General features: G+C 40.9%; 2 protein-coding genes across 5 annotated transcripts in view; both read left to right on the top strand.

Moving 5' to 3' along the window:
• Positions 1 to 17,131, top strand: part of rabgap1l (RAB GTPase activating protein 1-like) — a 114,761-nt gene that overhangs the window by 28,600 nt on the left and 69,030 nt on the right. For all 4 annotated transcript variants that reach the window (XM_071486085.1, XM_071486082.1, XM_071486084.1 and 1 more), the window contains exon 13: positions 8 to 158. In XM_071486085.1, the coding sequence (XP_071342186.1) occupies positions 8 to 158 (151 nt within the window). The remainder of the gene's footprint in view (positions 1 to 7; positions 159 to 17,131) is intronic.
• On the top strand, positions 11,085 to 16,030 carry gpr52 (G protein-coupled receptor 52). Its single transcript, XM_071486091.1, has one exon. The coding sequence runs from the start codon at positions 13,290 to 13,292 to the stop codon at positions 14,409 to 14,411; it is 1,122 nt and encodes a 373-aa protein (XP_071342192.1). The 5' UTR covers positions 11,085 to 13,289; the 3' UTR covers positions 14,412 to 16,030.

Genomic DNA, 17,131 nt, shown 5'->3' with positions numbered 1-17,131 from the left:
GTCTCAGGCACGGAAACCTGTCCACTCGTCCAAAGGGTTTGTCCTCATTGGTTCGCAGTGGCATTCCTGAGCCGCTCAGAGCTGAAGTCTGGCAGCTGCTGGCCGGTTGCCACGACAACCATGACCTGCTTGAGCATTACCGCATTCTCATCACCAAGGTAAACTCACACACAGATCATAGAGCGACACCTGCGTAGAATTTGGTCTAGACTTGTTTGCCTCTTGAGATATGAACCTTTAGCATATACACTGTTGCAAGTACATCCTACATTTTGTGTGTAGATTTTTTTTACACCACACAGTAGTTGACAAACCATTGTGCTCTCCCAGGTATAGTGCAAGTCATGGTTGTGTTTTGGTGGAAACCAGATGTGTGGTGTGAATGGTTATGATATCATGTCACTATGATAAAAATAAGTTGGGAAGTATTTTTCCTTATGGTGATTATTTTGGATTACCTAGGAGTACTAACATCACTGATACTGCTGTTGTCACTACAGCTGCTCATCTGAACTGAACTGAACTAGTCATTGAGCTGTGACATTTAAATGCAAGCGGTACTGTCTCTGGACTATTACAGCTCATGCTGGCCCTGTGGCCTCCCAGAGAGCTTGCAAGAGTTCAAGATGAATTTTCGGACCTTTAGTATTTTACTGTTCACTGTTCATCAGGCTGGGCTCACGTCTAACCTATTTGGTGCAGTTTAAGTTTGGTTAGTTTTGTTGGAGAAAATGCTATCATTAAAAACAAGTGAGCACCAAGCTCTGGTGGACCTGCACCGCCTGAAAAGAATAATTTTGTATCTGCTGCTGACTGCAGTCGCTTTCATGACTGTAGTTCATTTCATTTGTTCTGGACCAACTTTACTTTGGATTTTTACAAACAAACTAAGAGCTGTGAGTATGAAGTCACGTAGACTGACAGGTAACTCACTGTCATTCTGCATCATCTGCACTATATGGACCCACGTTACTGACAGTAAGTACTTGTTTATTGGTGTTCTCTGTTGTCACAAAGAAATACCTGCTCAAAACATGCGAGCACAGCAGAGTTCTGTAGAACCAGATCAGACAGGTTAGGTGTAAAACTTCTCTGCCACTAACTACACAAATGTATTTCACTTTACAATCTGCACATTTTTTCATGTTCTTCTACATCTCTAGAACAATACCCAAATTGTCCTTGCAAATGTCACAGGAAACCAGAAGTAAGTAGGTTATAGTCAAGGTTAAAGGTCAAAACCTAAGTGCACAGAAAGCAGAGACGAGAAGAATTGTTGAGAAGACTGTTGCCCATTTTCAAAAAAGTGAGTTGAGTTAGTGGCTCACTGGGTTGCATAATTATAATGAAAATATCTATGACTGCTTGATATATTTATATGTTGATGTTATTACTGCTTAGTTTCTTGTTATCTGTATTAATGTGTTTAGACATAGCAATGATTTGCCAGATCGCTATAGTAAAACAAAAATCTCCAAATGTTATCGAGCAGTTGTATAACCAAGGTCTGTGACCCATCCATGGATTCGTAGTAAAATATTTGTAAACCAAAACCAGTAGAGTGACAAAGCCCCACTGGACCAGACAGCAGCAGCAGTAGGAGGAGGTGATGTAAACACTCAAGGCAGACAGAGATCCTTGCTTTTATGGATAATACAATAGCCTTTCTCTTTCCTGCACAGAGATGGGTGGAACTACCTGTCTCGATCAATAAGCAGAGAGAGGAGGATAGATGGAAAGTAGAAAAACGGAGAGATGGAAGAATGTGGACTCATAAATATGAGGTTGTAGTCAGTGAGGGGAGAATTGGAGAAAAGTAATGTGTGTAAACGTCAAGAGAGCTGGCAGATTTCTCTTTCCCGAGTCACATATTTTTAGTTGTCTTTCACCTGCTGTGTAAATTGTCTTTCTCAATATTTTTGTTTCTCTCAACACTTTCTCTTAAATTGGGACATTTTTTTCTTCTGTACTTCATGCCCCCATTTCTCTATCCTTCTTTTCCCTCTCACCGTCCCTCACTTGTTTGTCTTATTTGCCATCTTTCTTCATTGCTTAAACTCTTATTTTCTGTCATACAAGCCATGTTTTTCCTATGCCTCTCTCTGTCTCTCTCTCTTACATTACATAAGACCAAGCTCATTAATTCTCATTCCACTGGCTTGGCCACGCCCACATCCCCTGTCTTACTGGAGTAGTGATGGTATTGATAGGCGGGTGGCTGGGCTATTAATAGCAGCACGAAATGAATGGAATTGAGGGAAGAAGGAGGAGGGAGGGGGCGAGGGAAGAGAGGCAAATGACAGCATTGGCGAGGGCGATGTGGAGCTTATTAATGTCTGTTGTCTGGGCTCAGTGACAACGGTAATGCTGATTGAATTCTAAGTGACTGGACTGTCGCCCTTATGGAGAGGGTACTAGCATTATAATACAGCACTATGCATCACCTGGGGTTCTGGAGAGGGTTTGTGTTAGTGACCTACAGCTGAGTGTGGTGTTAAACAATGTTTGGTTTCTCCTCCTAAACCTACAGCATATCACCAATACAGATTTCTGTTTTTTATTGTACTTGTGATTGAACTGATTGTAATTGTGATTTTGAGTTGTGGATTCATGAAAACAAACCATATTATCCAAAAATCATCACTTTAATTTTATGATACACAGCTTGTCTTAAGAAATATGAGCTACAGCATGCAGGGTCTGTTCCCCAAAAGGTGTGATTCATTTGTTTTTCACCTATATGTACATAAAACTGGCAACTTTTTATTATAGCCGCTCCCACACATTATTGTAAGGATCTTAAAAAGTCAAAGGTTTATCCTAATGAAACTAATGTCCTTCAGCCCTCTGTACTCCACACTAAGGAATGAATCCTGTGCAGGCCTTCTCCAATACAGTTTACTGTAGCTGGCCCATGTTACTGACACAAACAATTGGTCTAGATAGAAAATAGAGAAAAGGTTGCTGAGTTTCGTATGAAACTTAGTAAGGTTTGTGTTCTGTTTGTGTTCTGTTTATGCTAGACTATGCCATGTTCAAACATGTACTGTACTCTACATATGCAGTACATAGGCAGCACCAAAATATCAATGCATGGACAGATGAAGACATTTCATGATCTATAGAAAAAACATGCTGAAAAAGAAATTTAAGCACCAGCTGAACTTTTTGGTAACTTTGTTGCTTCGTCTTGAATTGATAGTTTTGTGTATTTATACCTGTGCTACCACTATGACAACCTATTTTTGTGATGACAACGATGATTATATAGCTTAAACACACAAATGTGACCTGCTCATCTGTAAATTACGATGTGGACACTTACGTTTTTTTGTGCCGCCTAAACACAAAAAATGTTCATGCATAGCTTTGAACTGAAAATCTCCAGTCATCATTGACACACAGATACACACACAGACCCACACTACTGCCTAGGATGGTAATAAGAGTAAAGTACACTGGTACCTCTTAAGTTACCACCAGTTGCAATAATTTAGCACCCAAATCAATGTTGGCCATTGAATTCAGACTCTAGTAGTAGACTTCCTGAGCATTTAGCAGCAAGTGGCCCTTGGCCGGCTAGCTTGATATCATAGATCACAAGTGTCATGTAACAGTGCTGTACTGTTCTCATTTACAGTCATCACATACAGAGTCACATATACACACTCTGTCACACACAACCCATGGCCTTAGGGCATCTGAGACAAATTCACAAATAACTCCTTTCTCAGCTAGTGCAGCACTGTGTTTGGGGTTAGGGTTGGGGGGTTGCTAGTGACATTTGAACAACCTTTTCGTCTCCCTAGAGCTGAACAAGCCTAAGGTGTGCTGCCACGCTTGAACCCACAGCTTAAAAAAGCTCAGCCAGCTATTTCCAGGCCTGCCTCTCCAAAGACCAGTCTCACTCACAGCACGGCCAGTGTGTTAACAGAGGTCAGGATCTCTCCACAGGTACAACGGCTGTAATCAGAAGCTGGAACAGCAGTTTCACCACAGCAGGCCGTATGGAGCCTTATACTGTATGAAACTGAAAGTCTTCCAAGGAGATTGTTTTGCAAACGGAATTGATTTTTTTTTCTTCTTTCTACCTTTTCAGTCCTTTAGTACAATATCCTGCCGTTTTCTCCATGGCTAAACAAATCTGTAGCAGTAAGAGGGTTAAAGGATTTGTACCAACTATTAGCACTGGCGAAAATTTATATTACATGCATTCTGATTTTAATTCTTCCAAAGTGCCAAACTGAAACATAATACAAGTACTGTATATCAATGCATACTTAACTAAGTAGACAGAAATGCAGTAGTTACAAATATTGCTTTCAGGAATTGATAAATGAAATCAAAAAGCATGTTTCTACATATAGTATTGTGCCATCACTTATGTTTGGCTATTGTGGATGTGCAGTGGCCTCAGCCCCTGTGCTTTGTCTTACTCTTGCCCACTGAATGCAAGTGCAAATACAATCACATTGTGACCCCAAGTTTTAAAAAGGTGAACCATTTTTAGCTGTAAACAATTTAAGTATCTTGTCACACACACCACCCAAGCCCAGTTCTTTATGAATTCTTCTATGTAATGAAATCTAAGAGCAAATGAGACCAGGACTGTGAGGTGCTTTACATTTTGATGCTGAGTCATATTCAGGCCAGACGCCAGCTTAGCGATGACATTTAACGTCAGTGTACAATCAAAGGTAGCATCAGCCATGCAGCAAGGCTGAAATAATACTACACCCACGCCTGATAACCCACATACAGATACATGGAGTACAATGTACATAAGATAGGCTGCCATGGTAACTGCAAAGGTCCATGGACTTCACTGTGCTTTAAGTTGTCTCCATGACAATTCAGTGTCTCCTTTCACCTTTGTCTCTTAACATTCTGCCTTAGTTCATTAAGTACGTGATATTTGGATAATTGGACCGTGGGTAGGTGGGCAGCCACTTATGACTCCATTCCAAATTTCACCCACTACTTGTACAACCTTCTAGCAACCATTGCACCACTGTACAAGATGTGTACACATGCTGGTAGTTTGGAACAGATAGCTGTGAGAGTCCAGTGAGTTGGAGAGGTGTTTGGGTTTAAGTGCAATGCATATTGGTACTTGGAGTAACATTAGAGGAACAGGAGAGGGCTTGTTTCTCTGTCAATTAGAATCATTGAAAATCGTTTCAGTTGACTGCTGCACTCAAATCAGTGTTATACCTTATTGTTTCATTTCTAATCCATTCCAGGGAGTACTCCCTGTTCTGCTAAGGTATGAAATATGAGAAATTTGATATGATGCTATCCATTGTAGGTGCTATACACTTTAGAAGAAAAAACACTTAAACTCCTTTGCTAATTATGATGTTTGTTTGCTAGACAAAATTCTTAGAAATCCATCAAAACCCACTGGTGATCAAGCAAAAAACAAAGTTGTTTTTCTTAGGATTTCAAAGACTTTGGAGATAGACTTTTCACCCCAAGCTGAAAAGACATGCATGCATGCATGTGTGCACAGTTAGATGTGTGCCCTACCACTAGTTTGAGGTCTCCCTTCATTCATGGATAAAATAAATCCCTCTGAGGGTCTAAAGTCTTGTCAATCACAGCATCTGACACAAAGACAGTCGCACACACTCACTCACCACTATTCCATCCTGCTTCATAGTATCTGTCGGGACCAGCTGCAGTGCATGACTACAACACAGCCAAGCAACACCATTTCCATTTTCCCCTCCTTACAATATAGGTCTATTCAGAGCACCCCTCCCTTCACGGCGCTGTGCGTGTCTCCATAATGCAGCCCTCAAGCTACCATTCACTTATCCACAGCAGGAACCCAGTAGGCATGATAAAAAAGGACACACAGCGTTTCCTCCACAGCATCATGAAAATCAATATATCTGGAAAAGAAAAATCAACAAAAATCTGATTTGTTATTTCTGATTTTGATATATCTAAACAAATTAACAAGAGAATAGTAACTATGAAACAGGGTTTATGCTAATTTTGAGTGTTTATGCCATGCACAAACACATTTGTGTAGTGTATGTTGTTGAAACAGTGCAATCAACAATGTTCCTTTATTTAAAACTTGTTACAGGCTTTTTATTTAATGTAGAATGTTTTGTGTAGATTGAAATTATCATACAAGCTGTAATAAAACAATTTTATAAATAAGGATGTTTGTTGTAAGTGTAATTGTGCTGCCATAGAATAGTGAATACATCCACCATGTGTGTATTAGCATATCCTCCTAGCCATTCTGACATTGATATGACAGTTTGGATTAAGAAGATCCACCCTACAGCGTCTTCTTGGGTCACACTTCTGCGTCTCAGTCCTCATACCGACTGTAGCCTCACAGCTATAGCCAAGCTCTGCTCCATCCTCTTCCTCACTGCAGAGTTGTACCAGATTGTATTTCCATTATGAACAACATCATTAACATTTTCATCCAGATGTCGAGTGAATTTTACACAAGATCTACACAGAAAGGGTGCACAAATATTGTAATTTATTTGCATTATTTTAGGCAACAGCAAGCTTAAAATTACTTCGGTTTGAAAGAAAAAGAGAAACAGAGCATAATCAGCCAAATAGAACTGCACACCGTTGAACATACATTAATGACGCATAACACAGTACTACAGGCAATTAACGAACAAAGCATTTTATGATTCTCTGTTAGAAAGAATACAAATGTAAAATGCAACCTTGACCTGCATTTTACACAGTGACATTTATTCAGCAACTATCTATTTGTCATCCTAGTTTTTCTTTGACAAAAACCTAATTTCAAGTGAAAGTACAAAGACGTATTGTTTATATTTCATCTTTACAGGTGACTAAAAGATGCACATTACATCCTGACCTACATGGTGCAAGGACAATAGGAGCTACAGAATAATGAATATAAATATCTCAACCTGAGCGGTCAGAAAGGTCTTCACCACCATGTGGTGTGAGATTAAATGAAGATGATGGATGGTGATTTCAGTAGGCAGCCCGTCTTTGACCTTTAGGTCCTCTTTACCATTCAACTGCACCAATCCCAGTGTATGTAGTGTACATGGTGACATTGTGCTGGAGGTGAAAATGTTAGATATTGTCCTGTTAAGGCTGTTCAACATAATTTGTTGTCATGTTGAATGCGATAACAGTAGGTGTTACCTTGTTTTCCACATGCTGAGCGCCATCTCCTATCTTTTCGACATTTGTCCCTTCTCACTGTGTCTGCATCATACATTATCTCTGTCATATTGAACAGGAGTAGAATGTGTCCTCACAACCATTACTTCCAAAAGTGATAATCACAACTTGCTGCTTTTTGATTTTTTAAATTTTTGACAGATATACAGCTGTCCAACACAACTAACTTCACCCTGTCAACAACAGCACTGAGAGGTGACTGCAAAAAAATGTAACTTCAAAAGAGAGATGCCATTTCAGTAAAGTACACACAGTACACTGATTTTTTTTATTCACTTTCTTTCTTTCTTTCTTTTTTTTCCCCTACCAAGCTTGCTCCTAGGATACCAAATAGCGGCAACTAACAGTCTGGCCTTCATTGGATTTAGTGCTTAAATTGTCACATTATCTACATGGAAACCAGGATTTAGTTTTTGGCAAATGGTGTCAAGCTATGACATCTCAATATTCAGTACAGTTTTTATGGCAGGCAGGTAAGCTGTACTAAAGACAATGACTACTAATGTTGTTGTCAGATTCTTCTTCTTCTTTAGTGCCTTCAACCTGGGAACTGAATCCAGACAAAGCATGGCCTGTTCTTGATAAATATAAACACTGGCCTCTTCCTGCTAAGCAGGTTTAGTGTCGGTCCATTGATGGTGCTAGATGAATGTTAGTATCCAGGCAGAGAACCAGTCCTAATCTGCTCCATTAACCACCTACTGTATCCCTCCATATTCCAGCCCCCAGACTCTTGAACAAGAGGGATGTCAGTCATTGGAGAAACAGTACGGAAGCCTCTATATTTCTGTTTTACATTTGGACAAATGCGTTATGTGTGGGTTGTTTTATGGCAAAATCAAATCAAATCAAACCAGACATGTTACTCTTAATGCCAATTACATGAAATTCATTGATAACCAACCTTACAAATGTCACGCTCTAAACCAGTCAGCGTGAAGCACCTACATTCATACAACAAAGAGCAGTAAAATGTAAAAATCTTCAAAATACTGTAACATAGTCTAATGAGGTCCAGTTGCAAAGTAAAATCAGTGAGGGTGCTACTGAAATTAGTGAAGATAAATTCAAAAGAGTGAAGGCAAAGACTTGCATACTGCTCTTTGTTATTGTCTGCCATGCCTGTACCCTAATTTAATCTTCACAGTGAAAAAAAAAAAGATAACCACTAAGACACACATTACAAGTAGAAGAATTAGCAATTGCCAAATTTACGTGACGCACAACTACATGCTTAATCATCATCCAGTATTATCAAGAAAGTCATGACTTTGCGTAATTAATCATTATCCATTAGGCTGTAACCAAGTAGACAATACTTGTATCTGTATCCTGGCCACCAGGTTGTGTTATAACGTTTAACATTCGGTGAACATTGGGTCAGCAATGTGGAGTTGCACAGACTGGCCTAACATTTATGTTTTTGGATTATCTAGTAGTTTGTTTCATTGTTATTGATTGATCTGATTGATGTAGCACTATGGGATGCTTTTAATACCAAGGTGCCATGTATATAAACTTATATACATGGCACTTAATTACTTACCTTATCCTCGTAAAAATGTCCTTGAATGAGACTATGAACCCCCCTGCCTCCTTACTCACTGTACTGTAAGTTGCTCTGGGTGAGCTTATCAGCTGAACACCTATAATGTAGATGTAAACTCCCTGCTTATGCCAACACATTGTTGTTGAGACAGGAATCAGCAGGAACCCAGGGGTGGAGGAGGGTGGGATGCTGGGAGGCAGTGAAAGGTGAATCAGCCTCCACCTTTGTTTCCAAGTGGCCCTGCTGGCTTTGTTTTGGAGCAGAATGAATTATTAACGGTGGCCTTCTGGTCGTGTTTTTCATCAGTGTCCACATCCAAAGGTAAAGAGCACTGTGCTGAGAGTGACAACAGAACTTCCATAGTCTTCACTTTCTCTCGTTTTATTTTTAGTTTTCCTCTCTTTCTGACTCCTCTCTCTGTTTTTCCATTCACTGTTTCTCTGAATGACCAAATTAACCAACACAGGTGCAGAAGAACATCTGGTCTCCATGACAATTAAAGAGCCGTCCTTCTGTATGGCAGGCTCACTTGTTCTGCAGTTTAAAATCACATTGTATGAAACACACTGTATTAAACCTTAACAGGATATTTCACTTCACCTAAGCAGACTGTTATGTCATTTTGACCTTATAAGCATCAGTTAACAGAGATAAACATCTAGCATATTGGTAAGTTATATCACTGCCTTGCTGCTTTTGACCAAATTTAAAAAATGACCAAATTCTAACACCTGTAACATTTTACCAAATACTGTTATAAATATATATAAAATAAAATCTTACGTTGTCTGTGTTGTACATTTCTATTACATTAACTTACAACTTTTAAATCCGTTATGGTGAACTCATGTTTTGTCATGTAATCCACTTGGCAATATACTATAGTAGTATTTATTATATTGACATTAAAGTGAGGTAATACTTACTGTCTTACAAATTGATGCAAATAGTAAAAATATGATTTAAATATGAATCTAAAATTAAAGAGGAACATGTTTATTATTTTGCTAAATGTAATGATACAAACTGGAAACACTATACACAAAATGGGAATCTAAAGTTCAAGTGTCCTGTTTTCGGAATATTAAAAAAATGAATATGAGGGTCGGCCTCCATATTTTAGTCAACAAATCTGTGTAAGGCATTTTCACAGGCTTGAATGATCTATCATGAAGAGACAGTGTGTCAGAAAACTATGTTAATTATGATAATATTACTACATTGTATTACATCTTCCTGAAGGACACTCAATCAGGGATGGGTTCAGCCATTGTCTGTGAATAGCTTTTCTCTTGGAAGGCACATTCCCGCACTGTTGTCCAGCTAACACGTTTGGTTTTGTTTTGCTATGATGGTTTAATGTTTGACTGAATAAACACCAGAATTAGACAGGTTAGAAAGATGAAAGAGTATGATACCTAATGTTGTCTATCCTTTGTAAGTATACCTTGTAGTCTGACAGGATATCTTTAAATTTCTTTAAATGATGGCCTAGTGCAACTTTAAATGTCCCCTTAAGCAACAGTGCTTCCTCACTAACACATCTTCCGCTTGTTGTTGAGTCTACACAGTGTAAAACCCCACCACCTTTTCCAAACAATCACAGCACTCTAGTCTTCCTGGAAGAGGACAGGTGCAATGCTGTTTTTCATAGTAGCCATTTCCCATCTAACTTGGAGCCAGCCACTTATCATGGGCTCTAATAGGCTCTGACTGATTTAAAAAAAAAAAAAAAAAAAGAAAACAATAATGTTAACAAAGTTGTGCTAAATTTTCTTTTTTGCAAGATTCTCTCGCCCAGGCATGATGCTTGACAGTTTCTTTCCATCCACCTTTCTGCTGAGCCAGTTTGCTGTCACTTGATCCTCTTCATCATCTGTTGGCCACTGGATGCTCCCAACTGGCAGAAATGCCTGGCAACTGTAACTAAGGGGCAAGCATAACTGTGCTAATCTGTTGGTTAAATAAAGAATAAAAATATATCCAGGCGAACCTGGAGCCTGGCTGGATAAGGGATAGGACATATTTTATTAGAATTAGCTGTCCAAGATGTTCCGTGGGAATATGGAGATAGACTGCCATCCTGTACACATGGTACATTAATGTATTTAAGAGAGTGGTAAACTGAGGCTGATGACCACTGATACTATCAGGCATTTCTTTCCTTTTTCCACCCGAGTAGAGAGAGTACATGTCACTCATAAGACTGCCATGAAATGTAGATTTCGTTATTATTTGCTGTGATACTTAATGCTAACATGCTGAGGCTAAGTAGATGTTTGGAGAAGGGAGACTGAGAGGAAGAAATGGGACTGTAAGGGGAGGGGGAAGTAAGATGGGGGAAGGAAAGTGTGGGATGTGGAGGGAGGGGGCTTTGGTTAATAGAAAATAGACTGTGAGAGATAAGTAATATGTAAATAGGAAATGTATCCAAATTTACCCCTGGGAGAGAGGCAGTGTGAGAGACAGAATAATGTGGCATGGAGCCTCAGGTGCAGCTGGGAGGAGAGGAGGCGGGGCAATGAGTGAGGGGCTAAGAGAGAGAGAGCGAGAGAAAGAGGGAGGGCTTGTATGTGTGTGTGTGTGTGTGTGGAAAGAGAGAGAGACTGAGTGTGCAAGCTAGAGAGATTGTGTGGAGAGGGAGGGAGGGAAGTGTAAGCCAGTCACAGCATCTCTCCTTCTCACTGCACCAGGGCTGAGGGAGTCTTCGTCCCCTCGCTTCCCTCGCTGCAGATTTAACTCATTTCCATCAGCGCAGTCATCTTTTTTTTTTCTTGCTTTTTACTTGCTGCTTTTAACAGATGCATTGCATTCATCTCTCTCTGTGTGCCAGGATCTAAGGATTTGTTTATTAAAAACATGGGTTGTCCTGTTTAATGGAATTAAAAGGGGGACGTTTGCAGAGGACATTGCTTAAGACTGGGACTCCGACTGAGACTTCGTCTTTTCTTTTTACTGCTAGAGTGGATTCCCCTTTTGTTGCGCTGCAAGTGTTTTGTTCAAGGCGACAGACCTACAGAAAGAGGAGTTAAAAACAAGGCTATAGGATCCCATACCTCTAGAACTAAACAGAATGCATACTTGAAAGGCAAGGCAAGTTGGAAAATTTGTGGTTGCATTAACCACTTTAGGAGAAGGTGCTAAGCTTCTCCCTGCCTGTACCTCAGGATGTCACATCAGAAATGCACAAACCAAGTTTATGGGATAAATACGTGGATTGCCGATTGATCCCCACACCCCTCTCTGCAAGTGTCTGCCACAGGATTGCTGAGGAGCCGAAGTGAGAGGAGCGCTGAGTTATTCAGCTGGCCTCTCATTGCTCCTGGAGAGTCCTTTCACCTGCCTGCATGGGAGTCTGACATTCAACGCTTTCATCAGCTACTGGACTTTTACAAATGTTTGTATTTCGCGACTTGCAGTCCAGAACCCTGAGAGGCAAGTTTGCACATTTGGATTTAAACTTTAAATTACTTTAATGGCAGAACTCATCGAGACATTTTGACGTGCTTGGTTGTTTCCTCATTCTGCCTGGGGATGCCTAGTAAACACATTTTCCCCCAGCGCCATGTGTGTTGAGAGAGCTGTGACATTATCTCCTGCGGAGATCCCCATGTTGTTCTAGCCTGTGTCTGTGTTTTGATTCAGACAATAGCTGGGCATACATGGGCTCCAGACACTGACCAGAGGACCACCAAAATAAGGGAAGCCTGCTGTTACATAGTAAACACACTAGCACCCATGGCACAGTCAAACTTTGGATTGTACTGAGGGGTTGATTCACAGAGATGGATGTAATTATACACTAAGAGACTCTTAAGAAGCTTTTTCCCCCTAAGCAATAGTTGCCTAAAATGTATTTTTTGAAAGGTAACTGCACTCAATAAATTTAATCTAATCTTTTGTCCGAAATAGCCATCTGCTGATTACTTATTTGATCTCCTTTGATGATCTATCAAGAGAGGAAAGCATTGTACTTTGCTTCATACTTTAACCCCTTCGTATGGTTTCCCCCTCACATCCTCTGTGCTATCTGCCCTTGTGAGGACAGTTTATGCCGTCAGCTTCCCGATGGCAACCCTCATTAGAATCAGGAGATGAGGCTGCAGACTGGCAGGCAAAGCAGCAGGGAAACTGGCCTTTGGGATAGATGGTGGCCACAACACTAATGCTGCCCTGCCTTAGGTTACGGAAGGAATACCGTTTTTTTTCCCTCTCTACTCCTGACTGTTACCAACCCACTACCTTCACTAACCATGAGTGACTGGAAAAGGAGAGCTGAACGGGTTGTCCTACTCTCCCAGAGGCTTTATTGATTTTCCTCAAGTCAGTGTTCATTTGATTGAGACCCAGCTATGTGAGAGTAAGGTGAAAGACAGAGTGAGTGTGCTAGAAAGAGTATTGAGCTCTGGTAACTGAGAGAAGTTGCAGACGCTTCATAAGGAGCAGGAGGGGGCAGGGAGTTCTCCAGTTTCAGGCCAGCTGCCTTATGGGTGGCTAACCACAAACCTGACCCACCTGGATAGCACCCAGAACAATGAACCAGTCTGAACTGACAACGGACCCGGTGCTCACTGCCAACAGCAGCCATGGAGACTTCTATCCTGGAAGGGCCTCCAACCACTCCTGTCCCTTGGGCTGGGGGCTGAATGAAGGCCTAGAGGCTTGCGTCTTGGAGACTGCTGTCATTGTACTTCTTACAGTTCTCATAATTGCAGGGAACCTGACGGTGATCTTTGTGTTCCACTGTGCCCCTCTACTACATCACTACACCACCAGCTACTTCATCCAGACCATGGCCTACGCTGACCTGCTGGTGGGTCTTAGTTGCCTGGTGCCCACCCTCTCTCTGCTCCACTACCCAGCAGGTGTCCAGGAGCCCATCACATGCCAGGTCTTCAGCTATGTTATCTCTGTACTGAAGAGTGTTTCAATGGCCTGCTTGGCCTGTATCAGTGTAGACCGCTACCTGGCCATAACTAAACCACTATCTTACAACCAGCTGGTAACGCCATGCCGGCTACGAGGTTGCATCACCCTCATCTGTGTCTACTCTAGCCTGGTTTTCTTGCCCTCTTTCTTTGGGTGGGGTAAGCCAGGATATCATGGGGACATTTTTGAGTGGTGCGCTCACTCTTGGCCCACCTCTGCCCTCTTTACAGGCTTTGTAGTGTGCCTGCTCTATGCACCTGCTGCACTTGTGGTCTGTTTTACCTATTACCATATCTTTCGCATTTGCCAGCAGCACAATAGGGAGATCAGTGAACGGCGGGCACGTTTCCCTAGCCAGGAGATGGAGGCTGGTGAGGGCGGTGGCAGCAGTGGGCATCAAGGAGGGCATGGACCAGATCGGCGCTATGCGATGGTACTCTTCCGCATCACCAGTGTTTTCTATATGCTTTGGCTACCATACATAATTTACTTCCTGCTGGAGAGCTCCCACGTGCTGGATAGCCCTGCCCTCTCCTTCATCACCACCTGGCTGGCCATTAGCAACAGCTTCTGCAACTGTGTCATCTACAGCCTGTCTAATAGTGTGTTCCGCCTCGGCATGCGTAGGCTCTCACAGACAATTTGCTCTTTCAGCCACTGTGCAGCTGATGACAGGGATTTTGTGGAGCCTAAACCAAGGAAGAGGGCAAACTCGTGCTCCATCTGAAGGGATGGCTTCTACAGGATGAGGATACTCCTGGATTCTATCAATGGGAAACATGAATCTGAAATTGGCAGGGCTTGACTAAACAGAAACACCTTCTGTTATAACAGCCTGTCAGTTTACACCAGTGACTTTTCCTTGGTCTCAATAAACCTTGGTTTATTGCATTACTTTTCAAGGAAATGGGTGCAGTGTCTAAATAGAACGAGTTAATGAGAGTTTGGCATTCTGTGATGACTTTCATTCTATGCTATGTGGCAGAGCTGTGGAAAGTCATGGCTTTTTTAGCCTTTGCATCTTACATATTTTATATACAAGTATGTCATTGGCCAGGTTAGATTTGGTGAGAAAACAAAACTGTTAATTCCAAGAGATTCACAAATATTTCCTCACACATCAAATGTGACCACTCTATTTCAGGCCTGATAAATTTTCTTAGTGTTTGCAAATTCGATTGACCTTCTTACTGGATGTCCCGTACCGTCTGTCATTAGCAGATACAAGATAAGTTACACTTACTTGTGCTCACAAACCTGTTAAAAGATTGTAAATGGATATTTGACTTTAAACTGTATAAACACACAAAGTGAAAACAATTACGGCCATTATGCCGCTGATGAATAATAGACAGTGTATGGCCTTGACAGTTTACTTGATTGAGTGAGAGTGAGCAGTCTTTTACTGCTAAAGTACTTTGTTTTGAGTGTGTAAACATGATGTTGGTAGGTGAACAGGAGACAGATGCAAGAAAAATAGTTATTTACTGGTCAAGTTGTCACATATTGCCACATATTTTTCTGTTGATAGAGTGATTGGCCAGTCACCTCTGATAGTTGGTTAGAATTGAATAAAGCTGTTCACACAGACCTTCTGCTAAACATGCTACATAATCTAACAGTGCGCCGTGAACTAAACCATGTAATGTCCAATATTGATAGTCATGCAAAACACACTGCTACATGACAGCATTAGACCAAGGACTGTAAAACTATCTAAACATGTAAGAGGAGTGTTAGAACCTTTAAATGAAGTTAAAATCCCCCAAACTGGACATCTTTACAAATCTGTAATGTAGACAGTGAAATTTTCTACATATTTAACACATTGCCTACCGAAGGAGTGTGACCTGTATCAGACTTTCCGTAAATGACGTGCTGCTTCCATTGTTTACCAATTTAAATATCATCTGATTATAGCTGGTCACCACTTGATTGGTGCACCCCTACTAAAAAGCACCTTATTTCTAGAATTCAGACCAAGGATGTGTCATACCTAGCCTTGTTTGACGCTAAGGCACTCTGTATCGAGGGCAGAGAAGTGATGCTTTTAGCAGGTAATAACCCAGCACAGTGTTTTTTTTCCCCCAAGTTACCCCCTAGTGTTTATGAAATAGCCCATCAGTGCCAGAATTCCCACCATTGGTGTGGCATTCCTGATATGGCTGTGTTAAGATTATTTCTTATTATTTGTTTGAGGCACAAATGCTGTAACCAGCAAATAAATATAATATCCCTCTTTCCCTGTATATGGAGGGGCCGTGTATACTGGATCGTGAATTTCGCAGTATTATTTATTAAAATTGTAATTTGTATACTTGCCTGTGTGACATACAGGTAAGGAAAGTGATAAGATGTGGCAGTGATGACCTGAAGGTAGGATCAGTGACACAGTTATCCCCGTTAAACATAATGGTGGATTTTATTTCCTAGCGTCGGTGAACAGGGGCTCAGGTTAATGTGATCTTGTCTGTCTGGAGGTTGTTGTGAAGTTAAAATTTAACTGATCTGAGATTATATGCATAGTTGTGATTAGGGTTTAAGGCTATCAGTAGCTTATTGTTTGTTGGACTACAGGCTGGACAGTGATCATTATTTTTTATTTTCCCCCTTTGTTTCAGCTCCACCAGTTCCATTACTGATAGACATCAAAAGTTACTTCTCTCAAACTACAGGCTTGAGTGTCTTACAGACATCTCAATTTGTGAATAAATATAGCATTTAGTGTACACTCTTTACAAAGTCTAACCTGACTGGGAGTCGCACATTAAATATGGGGAAGAAAAACACTGAATTGGTAGCTGGGTTTGTTGAAATTTCCTTATCTTTTTCTCATGACGTTTGTGCTCAAGCAGCAGATGACTGTGCTGGGTGTAAGGTGTTAGGAGTCCTTAATGAATCGTTCGTGGGCTTCTAATTGGAGATGGGTAGTTAACTTAATTCTGCCAAAAGACAGCTCTTTTGTTCTTGGACTGTGCCCTCCCAGCTTGGAGACTGTTTCCCAATCTGGACCTTTTGATAGACAAAGAACAGATTATTTGTGCTGCTATAGCTACCTGCAGACTGCCTTTGGATATGATTCTCACCCTTTGCTACAGCACAGTAGTATTTACCAATTTACCTTGTACATTTCCTTGATCATAGGATCAGTGTCAAAACGTAATTCATTTCACAATAGTACAGCCCCGTACTATGGCCAATGATTTAAACTGATTTCCCTCTTTGCTCATGTAGTATTGTTGGTCATCTGTGGTTTAGGCTTCGCTTGTAGTGTATATTTGTCCATGCTCGAAACCAAGTGACAGAGCAAACCCAGCCCCTTGATGTTGTAACCGTTGTTCCATTCTTTGCTGCTTAACAGTACCCTGTGTAAGTCATTTTAAAGCTGCATTAAGTGATTTTTTTTTTTTTTTTTACCACGAGGTGTAGAAAGACATCAAGCCTTTT

Source organism: Trachinotus anak, unplaced genomic scaffold (assembly GCF_046630095.1).
Source record: "Trachinotus anak isolate AG129_WGS33_773 ecotype Australia unplaced genomic scaffold, CSIRO_AGI_Tana_v1 ptg000010l, whole genome shotgun sequence".
In the NCBI taxonomy this organism is placed as follows: domain Eukaryota; kingdom Metazoa; phylum Chordata; class Actinopteri; order Carangiformes; family Carangidae; genus Trachinotus; species Trachinotus anak.
Note: the sequence above shows the minus strand (reverse complement) of the source record. Positions and strands in the feature narration are given on the sequence as shown.